Source organism: Choristoneura fumiferana, chromosome 14, assembly GCF_025370935.1.
Source record: "Choristoneura fumiferana chromosome 14, NRCan_CFum_1, whole genome shotgun sequence".
Lineage (NCBI taxonomy): Eukaryota > Metazoa > Arthropoda > Insecta > Lepidoptera > Tortricidae > Choristoneura > Choristoneura fumiferana.
Window position 1 is genome coordinate 2110315 of NC_133485.1, and position 10596 is coordinate 2120910.

Consider the following 10596-nt stretch of genomic DNA (forward strand, 5'->3'; position numbering starts at 1 on the left):
TCAAATTTTTTCACGTATAGCTTTGGGTTATAGTGAAACAAGACTTTCTGTTGCTATAGGTTCCGAGACCTCAACTTGTTTTGCTGCGATTTTGATATATAATTCACGAGACGTGACCATAGTGTCGGACACGCCCAAGATAGGGTTCCGTAGCCATTACGATAAAATGTAGTAATATTTTTCTATAAATTTTGTATTTTGTTCGGAATCTTCTAAGTTTAGGTATATTTTATACCTTAGGCTGCTATTTATTTAGTCTTAAACTACTTTTAGTTTTTTTATTTTACCACTTTGTCGCCATGACTTATATGACTTATGTGTAAAAATATTACAGCTTTCTAGTTTTCTAGTACTAAAGGTCTCTGAGCTTAGCCGCGTACAGACAGACAGACGGACAGACATGGCGAAACTATAAGGGTTCCTAGTTGACTACAGAACCCTACAAATTACAATATATTAAAATTGAAAACCTTATTTCGGACGTTTACTTTACAGTATTTTATAACAATTCAAGAAATAAAGAAACACAAGTGATGAGTTAGTTTTTTTTTTTTGTATTTATACATAACAATTAGAATTAACAGCACACAAGTATTTCATAAATAACAATAAGATTAAATCATTAGGAGATATCATGGCACTAGATCCAAGGCAACAGCATTAAAATGCCACATAATTTAATTAACCATGTAAAATGTTTGCTTCATTCAAATTCTAAATAAAACATGCACTTCAATATTTATGATTACAATTTTGGGGCAAGATGCCAGTCTTACATTAGTAAAGTTATATAAATATTCATTTAAAAAGCTCAACATTTGATTATAGTTTTTAATTATTTGAGTTAGTTGCGTATTTTAACTGCTCCACTTGCAACGCCAGTCTTTTGTTTGCCTCAACCAAAGTATTTTGGTTCTGTGCCAGAGAAAGTATCTGTGAATTCATAGCAGCCATCTGTTTCTCCAGGAACAGCTTCTGTTTTGTCAGCACCATCATAATGTGTAGAAAATAGTTCTTATTATCATCTGCCACATCAGACAGACTTAGACTAAAGAAATCCTTCAGCTCTTCAACAGTTTTAGTATCAAATTTACTATTCTTAGGAATTTCATAATCTGGTTTTTCATCGGATGTTATCAAGGGTCTGCCATCATCAGGAGCACCATTGAAAATCGGAGATGGGAACACTAAGTTATCCACATCCTGGTTGTTAAGTGGTGTGGAGACTTTGCTTATATTTTTCTGGACATCTAATTTCCTGTTTCTTTCATACACACTGCTATCCTTAGCAAACTTGTAAGACTTGTCTCCGTCTTCACAATCATTGTTTGATTTGTCTAACCCCATCAGCACAAGGAACGAGTCAGCTTTCTTCTCCTCTATATGCTCTGATACATCCAAGTTATCCTTAGTAGGCGATGCAGATATAAGAAACATATCAGATGTTCTTGGCCTCCCTGGTGATGGTTTAAACGGGGACAAGTGGATATCAGTGTCTTCCTGAATACTAATTTCATTAACATGAGGCTTCTTCCTCATAGGCTGGAATGCTACTTTTTTAACTTCTTCATTGTGGCCTTTCAACACTTTGAAAGGATTTGTTAGGTCTCTCAAGTCATAAATCATAACAGCTCCATGCTTAGTACCAATAGCAACCTGGTTGTCTACATTGATGGCTAAGGATGACAATGTGTAAGACGTTTTAATAGTCGAAACCACATTTTGCAATCTTATATCGTATACATGGACAATCTTGTCATAGCCGCTAGAAAGCATGACATCCTTGTTTATCAAAGAAAATGCAATATCGCTCACAGGAGCAGCATGGATGTTATCGAAGAATGCTTTGTCCTTGTTTGTGTTGATATCTCGTAAGAGGACATGACCCTCATCCATAGCCAAGCCTAATAAGCACCGTGACTCATGATGGAACTTCATCGCGGAAATACTTCTTGAGCATTGCAGTTTCACAGTCAAAATAGGAATGTTAGAGACAAGTCCGTAAATAACTGTGTCCCCATTTTGCATGGTAGCTGCTAGATTATTATTCTTAGCATTATAACTGATGTGATTTACGCTTGATTGCTGCGTAGGCGTCGGGAATGTTTTTACTATAGTTTTGTTTTTAGTATCCCAAATAAGGACATTGCCACTTTTAGTACCAATTGCGATGTTACGGTGGCCATCTCGGTGAAAACTCGCCGACCAGGTGTCTTTTAACGGAATGTGCTGTAGACTTCTAACGTCATGATCTGCGGGTGTTAGGATTTCAACTAGGCCTTTGCAATTTACCTGAAATTGATAAAAACTGTCAAAATTTGTTTTTATTCAAAATGTTCAGAATAATGAAGCTCATATTTACCTGTAAAATATATTTAGCATCATCGCTCCACGATATATCTCTCATTAGACCATCATAACACCCGTAAGTTTTCTTTAACTCCCAACAGTTAGTATCGTGTAGATGTAAACGGGAACTAACAGATGAGAGATACATTTTTACAAAATTTTAGTTGTTCAGTTTGAATCGGAGCGATGGTATAGCTAAATAAACGTTATTTAATTTCGAATCATCTATTTAGTTTCGGTAACTTTTTACCAACGTAAAATTTTGATTCGCATTTGACATAAACAAACAATGCTTTGAAGTAGGGATGTTCGATATCGATTCGATTAATCGATTAATGTGCAATAAAGTGTTGCAATAAAGAATTACTGTGTTGTATTGTATTGTTATTTTGATCCTCTTAATTTGATTGTATAAACAGGAAAAGAAATAAATTTGCCTCTTTTTTTTGTAAGTTGGCATGTTCTTCAATTTATCTTTCAAGAAAAAGGTAGTTAGCTCTAAGTTAGCTCAAACAACAATGTATGGTTAGAAATCGGAGCGAATCGAGTAATCGCCCGTCGCACTCGAACTGACTTTACAGCCGAGCAACAAAACTAAACTCGTTTCTTGCTGCTCGCCCACCCGTGTTAAGTTACTCGCTCTACTGAGTACCTAGTCTACTCGCTTCTCGCTCATCGTCGGCGGTGGGATAAGTGCCTTAATTTGAGAGCTAAAATATTTTTCTTTTTCACATCAAGTACAAAATCACAAAATCCAACACAAACAACTCACACTGAGATATAAATTGTTTATTTTGTTATTTAGTAGTTTTTTTCCTGCCTAGTTCTTGAATTGAAGTAGTTTTTGACAAGTTTTTAATGGCAAGACTGTCATAGTGATGTGCCCAAGTCCAAACTAATACCGGTAATAAGTTTTTTTTCTAATTTATTTTTCCATCTAGCAACAATAGAAAATAAATTATTAAGTTAAGTTGACATTTCAATTATTTGTCTGACGTGTATTATTGCTGTAAAGTAAACCTAAAGTTGGTTGAGATTTAGGAATTATTATTGAAATCCAAGTGAGTAAAAGTTGCAGTATTATTAATATCCGTCCGTCCGTTGTTTCTATACTGTGTCATCATACTTCATGACCGTAAATCTTTCTCTTGCAAATATAACCTGCAATTCCATTTACTACCGACTTGTTTTTTATTGTTTTAACGAATACTATGTTTATAATTCCAGTCAAACGTCCACCATGATCACCGACATCCAGCTAGCCGTGTTCTCCAACATCTTGGGTGTCTCAATATTCTTATTGGTCATTCTGTACCATTACATCAATGCCAACAGTTCGAAATAGGTAAGATTTCAGCAATAAAAGCTGTGTTTGTATTCCAACTGAGAGCTACTGACTAATAACTGCTTAATAAGTGCTAAGAACCAAGCAACGCCCATATAACATATCTATATAGGGCACAGTATAGCAGGAGAAGAAGAGTTTGATATATTAACCTTAGTACCTGGGCGACCGAGCTATATCGATAATAAGCGTTTTCTTACAAATAAAACCAAGGTAGATCAATTTTCATCCCTGAAAACCCCTATATACCAAATGTCATCAAAATTGTTGCAGACGTTTCCGAGATCCCCGAAATATATAATATACAAGAATTGCTTGTTTAAAGGTATTAGATATATGCTCAATGGAAAAAACACTTCACTTTATATGCTTTGGCACAAATCCATACAAAGTTAAATTTTATCTTTTTCTATTTTTATTTCTGTAAGATTAGTATTGTATGAGTCCAACTAGATTAGCATGCAGATATTTTTTACTTCCCACACAGTAGGGTTTACTTCCCAAATTACTGTGGCATGTGGATATTCAATTGTATATTTTTGTAAACTGCAAAAAGTGAGATATTATTCTTGTCTGTATATTTATAGTTATTATGATTGGTTTTGAAAATTCTTGATTTTGCCCAATAGTCCTGTTTCAATTTGATCAAAATCGGTTCTGATGTAATTTAATTTACAGTTATAAATAATGTTTGTGTTTTGAGAAAAACTTATGTATAATTGCTACTTTTTTAATGTTACAGGTACATATTTTACAAAATGGATTGGCAACATCCTCGTGCACATACATTATTCCATTGTATCATTATTATGACATAAGATGTTAATATATAAGAACTATTTGTATTATTATGTTTTATTTTTTAACTAAATAGTGAAAATACAACTAGATTCAAAAATCAAATCTTGATATCCTGAGTTTCGGAAATTGTTGAGGTTACTTCCTGTATCTTTTTCTTTTATTTGATAAAGTAGAAAATGTGAAACGAATTCCACATTTGTCACTCTTACCCTATGTATACAATACAATTCAAGCACTGTAGGAAAAAAATAGTACATATTAAAATGAAGCAGGTCTCAACAATACAAGCTTATGTTGCTAACCTGTGCTTGGATTGTCATCCAATCTAAATAATGTGTACTAAAAATTTGAAAACAACTCTACTTTTGGGTTTAGCGGCAATTTGGTAGCAAAACCAGTTCGTCAATCGTCACCAGCGACATCTATTAGATTCATGTGAAAACTTATCAATTCAAGTTTTAGTTTTGCTAGTCAGCACTAGATGGCACTGTTAATAAGGTGTAAATGCTAGTTTGGTTGGTTGTGCGAAAGTTTAATATTGTTTATACATTTCCGTGTGTTCATTATTTTCCCACGCCGAAACGGCTGAACTGAAGGCGTTTTGATTAAATTTATATAGGTACTCGTACCTACCATTTTTTATGACAGACAGACATATACTGAGCGACAAAAAACGTGGCCCACAAATTACTTAATGTATGCATTAATAGGTATACTGAGCGGCGAAAAATCTGGTCCTCAAATGTATGCAGTAAATAGGTAGGTAATTTTGTATGAAGCGTGTAGCGTGGGCCAAATTTTGTGCCGCCAAGTATATACATTGGCGTCAAACTAATGAATGCTCTTTTTAAATATTAACAAAAAGATGTTGTATTTCGGATGCTAGGTTAAACAAATCCATATCCTGTTAGTAAATTAAAAGTATTTACAATTTAAATCTCAAAAAATATTTTTGCGTCGAGGTTGAAAAAGCGGGGTGTTATAAGTTTGATGCCAATGTCTACCTGTCTGACTGTGGCATCGTAGCTATCAAACGGATGGCCCGATTTCGATGCGGTTTTTTACGTGAACGCGAGTTTTGTTTCGGTGATTCGTAAGTAGATATTATCATTAGAATTGGTTCAAAATTTTTTGAGATATTGAACTTTGAAATGACAAGGACCGGGGGGGGGTCCAAGTTTTTTAAGTTAGCTAGGTTAAAAAATACTGTTAAAAGCCGTGGTGGCCTAGTGGTTTGACCAATGGCCTCTCAAACAGAGGATCGTGGGTTTGAATTTTTCGAAACGCATGTGAGAAATTACATTCGAAATTTACCACAGCTTTACGGTGAAGGAGCACATCGTGAGGAAATCTGCACTGACAATAGTATATGTGAGTCCCAAATCCGCACTGGGCCCGCGCGGTAACTGGTCCAAGCCTTCTCATTCTGAGAGGAGGCCTGTATCCAGAAGTGGGACGTATATAGGTTGGGATGATGATAATGAATGGAAGCAATATCCCAATTGATCCTATATCTATAAACGAGCAATTCTTGTATACATAATTTCTTTCAGGGATCTGGTGGGACACGGCTCTACGACATGCAAATTCAAACTTCGTATCTTTGCTAAGAGCTACCTTCATACAAAGTGGTTCCCACAAGATAGGAATTGAGCAATCACAGTCGCAGGCAACAGCGCTTGTACAGTCAGTATCAAAAGTAGCGGATCAATTTTTAGGGTTCCAGAGCTAAAATGGCAATAACGGAACCCTTATAGTAATGCCATGTCTGTCTGTCTGCCTGTTCCGTCCGTCCGCAGCTTTGCTCAAGGACTATCAATGCTAGAAAGCTGTAATTTTGCACGGATATATATGAAAACTATGCCGACAAAATGGTATTTCGATTCATTGTTTCATTGCGAAATATTCAACTTTAAAGTGCAATTTTTCATTAAAATCGAGCGTCCCCCCCCCCTTCTAAAATCTAAACCGGTGGGAGGAAAAATTAAAAAAAAATCAGGATGATAGTAGGTAAAGTATATCAAAATTTCAAGGGAAAACTATAACGGCTAAGTTTGCTTGAGAATTATTAGTAGTTTACGTTATGAGTAAATAGCAGCCTAAGGTATAAAATATAATTGGGAATTGTGCATTTTTCCGTGACATAAAGTAGCCTATGTCACTCTCGGGCCCATTATAGTATCTCTATGACAAAACCACGTCGATCCGTCGCTCCGTTTCGACGTGAAAGACGGACAAACATACAAACACACATACTTTCGCATTTATAATATTAGTATGGATTTTTTGATTGCGTTGATTGATTTTTTGATCACAGCTTCAAGGGACTGTAGATCTGATTATGGTTTTAATTACAACTCGATACCTCCACGCGTTCCCGAGCTAAAGGGTCTCGATAGACAGACGGACAACAAAGTGATCCCACAGCGTTCCGTTTTTTCTTTTTGAGGTACGGAACCCTAAAAATTACGCTTGTCTATAGCTGCACCCTAAAGCAGTGGTGGGCATTTCATGGGGGGCCAGAAAGTTACAGACACTCGTATTTTAGAGGAGGGCCAGGATTACACCGTTTTATTTTATATATTTTTATGTTTTTGACAAATAATGAAATTATATTATGATCGCGGGCCAAATATAGTAGCTACTATTCACTTCGAAGGAACGTCGGCCGGCCGGAATAATAATAATAACTTTATTTGCTGAATATGGGTTTACAATGGTATGCGTTTGTAACAATATATAGTTTGGATCCTTCATATTCTGCTTTATGTAGCATGCAAATTATACACAGTATTAAGATTGTTTTTTTTGGAATTTTTGTTGAATTTTTTATTTCAATTCCAAATTTTTACTTTTACGGTCATCCCGTAAAACCTAAATTGAAAACACAAACTGAAATATAGATGCACAGAAAAACCAGAAATATAAGACCATCACTGGGAATCGAACCCAGGTCCTCGGTATTCCGTACCGCGTGCTATACCGCTACACCACTGATGGTCCACAGTATGCTATATCCCTTAGCGAGCCGGAGTTGGCCCGCGGGCCGTACTTTGCCCATCACTGCCCTAAAGGTTCACCCATTACGAGTACACCGTAACATCATCATCATCATCAGCCTACAGCAGTCCACTGCTGGACATAGGCCTCTTCCATGGCGCGCCACAACACTGTCTTCAGCCCGTCGCATCCATCCGCCGCCAGCGATCCTCTACACCGTAACATATCATGACCGTATTAGCAACGTGCCAGCCAAAATATATTCTTTGTATTGAAAAGTATGAGACTATGCCCACTAGCACGTTTCGTAACCAACAGTCGCCGTCGCGTGTCAGCAGGGCTACTACGAAACGAAACTCGAAGTTCGTGTAGTGCGGTCCCTCTCGCTCTCGTATTAAATAGTGTAAGTGTCAGAGGGACCGCACGACACGAACTTCGAGTTTCGTAGTAGCCCTGCTGGCGCTTGACATTCCGTGCGTGGCACGTTCCTATTACTGTCATGGCATGATACGTGGGTAGAGACCTTAAAATTCGTTCCATTTTGAAATTATCTTGACGGAATCCACGCTCATTGACTAAATTGCGCGAGAAAACAAAACGGTTGTCATCATCAATTTTGTTACATTTAGGGTCCGTCGCGGCAAGAAACTCGAAACTTCCTTCAGCGAACGGACATGTTGCGCAAACGACGATTGAACAAACAGATATCAAATTATTGTCGCTCTCATTGTATTTTAGTACCTACTTACGTCAAATATTTTTACATAAACTTGACGTCTAAGTACGAAGAATTCGCTTCGCTATCCTGCGGGAAAAATGTAATTTTTCCGGGATGATGAATGTACCTATGTTGTACGAGTATGTATGTAAACACTTTATTGCACATAAAAATAAAAATACAAATACAAAGAGAGGAGAGCAAAGGCGAGCTTATCCCTAAAAAGGGATCTCTTCCAGCCACTTAATCGTATGCATAATATGGAGAAATAGAACGGGAAGCATCAGGACTCCTCAATAATGAACGTCTCTGCATCGAAAAAAAAGCAATCTTTCAATGAACTAAAAGAATTTCTTTGCTCACCCGCGACTTCATGGGGTCATTCAAGTATTACGTAAGCACGGAAGGGGGAGGGGGGGTCTTTGCTTTGCTTATTTTTGATGACATGGGGGCCGCGGGGGTCAGATGGTGCTTACGTCAGCAATATTTATTAATTATTTCTTGTTTTTTTTTGCAATAACAATAAAAAAACCTGAATAGATTTAAAATTATATACTTACCTATATGTTTACGTAAGCATAGGGGGGGGGGGGTAGGGTTTTGATGACTTTCGCTGACAAGGGGGAGGAGGGGGTTAAAAATTAATAAAAATCTGCTTACGTAATAACGTAATAACCCTCATGATAGTTAAGCTTATGCAAGATATGCGTGTTCATGCAGTTCCTCCACCTCCACACTGTAAGAACACAAACCCATCTATCACCACCACCACACTACACTGACGCGTTTCGAACTCAAACAGAGCTCATCTCTTTCTTTCTTTCTTTTGTTCTGCGGATAAGCAAAGAAATTCTTTAAGTCCATTGATTGGACCTTTTTTTTTATTCGACTGGATGGAAAACGAGCAAGTGGGTCTCCTGATGGTAAGAGATCACCACCGCCCATAAACACCTGCAACACCAAGGGGATTGCAGATGCGTTGCCAACCTAGAGGCCTAAGATGGGATACCTCAAGTGCCAGTAATTTTACCGGCTGTCTTACTCTCCACGCCGAAACACAACAGTGCAAGCACTGCTATTATTGGTACTATTTGTGTAAAAATTGATGTAAGTACATGCTTGTCTGGTAGGTAGGTACTTATACTGTCAAGGACGAAACCAGCGAAATACGAGTAAAACAACCGCAGATAATCAACAACGACAAAAAACTGTAGGTATACATATTCTTAGAGATTTTTAGGCGATGACAGTTTGACGCAAATCAGTGCCCTTAGTGTAAGTTTTCGGTTACAAAATACGTCTCGATCGCGTTCGCGTTAAAATCTCAATTTGTATGGAAACACGAACATCGAAAACGTTCCGCTAGAGGCGCTGTTCGTGTTTTGTTGGGCCTCGCAGCCAAGGGCTTTTAATGTGCCTCCTTGAGCCATCCATCCTTATGGACACGCTGTTATGTTATGACTGAGATCTGTACTTTTACTTTTAGCCAATAAATTACCTATTTTAGAATAGCCTTTCCCCATTTAATTTAGATGCTGTTTTTAGGGTTCCGGAGCCAAAATGGCATTATAGTTGCCATGTCTGTCTGTCTGTCTGTCTGTCTATCCGTCCGTCCGCGGATTTGCTCAGGGACTATCAATGCTAGATAGCTGTAATTTTGCACGGATATATATTTATATGTAAACTATGCCGACAAAATGGTACAATAAAAAATAAAAATATTTTTGTTTTAGGGTACCTCCCATAGACGTAAAGTGGGGGTGATTTTTTTTTCTCATCCAACCCTATAGTGTGGATTATCGTTGGATAGGTCTTTTAAAACCATTAGGGGTTTGCTAAGTAAGACGATTTTTCAATTCAGCGATTTGTTAGTGAAATATTCAACTTTGAAGTGCAAATTTTCATTAAAATCGAGCGTCCCCCCTCTAAAATCTAAACTAGTGGGTGGAAAATTTGAAAAAATCAGGATGGTAGTAAGTATATCAAACTTTCAAGGAAAACTATAACGGTTAAGTTTTCTTGAGAATTTAAGAGTAAATAGCCGCCTAAGGTATAAAATATACCTAAACTATGGAAGACTCCGTATAAAATACGAAATCCTTAGAAAAATATTACTTAATTTTTTCGTAATGGCTACGGAACCCTATTTCGGGCGTGTCCGACACGCTCTTGGGCGTTTTGCTTAGTTTGGGACTAGGTCAATTGGTGTCAATTGTCCCATGATATTTATTTATTTTGATCAAATAAGGCTGAGTGCGAACTACGGCCCAAACCCTCTCCCCCTAAAAGGAGGCCTGTGCCCAGCAGTGGGACGTATATACATAGGCAGGGATGGTGATGATAAGACTAAGTTAGATACTAGATTAAAAATGGCAGTTTTAGA

General features: G+C 37.2%; 2 protein-coding genes across 2 annotated transcripts; one reads left to right on the forward strand and one right to left on the reverse strand.

Moving 5' to 3' along the window:
* Positions 1 to 552: 552 nt before the first annotated feature.
* Positions 553 to 2631, reverse strand: Grip71 (WD repeat-containing protein Grip71). The gene is made up of 2 exons (XM_074097003.1): positions 2363 to 2631; positions 553 to 2292 (listed from the first exon to the last, which is right to left on the reverse strand). Exons 1-2 carry the CDS (start codon positions 2495 to 2497, stop codon positions 832 to 834), a joined length of 1596 nt encoding a protein of 531 aa, XP_073953104.1. The 5' UTR covers positions 2498 to 2631; the 3' UTR covers positions 553 to 831.
* Positions 2632 to 3301: 670 nt separating this feature from the next.
* LOC141434664 (dolichyl-diphosphooligosaccharide--protein glycosyltransferase subunit 4) lies at positions 3302 to 4539 on the forward strand. Its single transcript, XM_074097092.1, has 3 exons — positions 3302 to 3410; positions 3577 to 3694; positions 4437 to 4539. Exon 2 carries the CDS (start codon positions 3590 to 3592, stop codon positions 3692 to 3694), a length of 105 nt encoding a protein of 34 aa, XP_073953193.1. The 5' UTR covers positions 3302 to 3410; positions 3577 to 3589; the 3' UTR covers positions 4437 to 4539.
* Positions 4540 to 10596: the final 6057 nt, after the last annotated feature.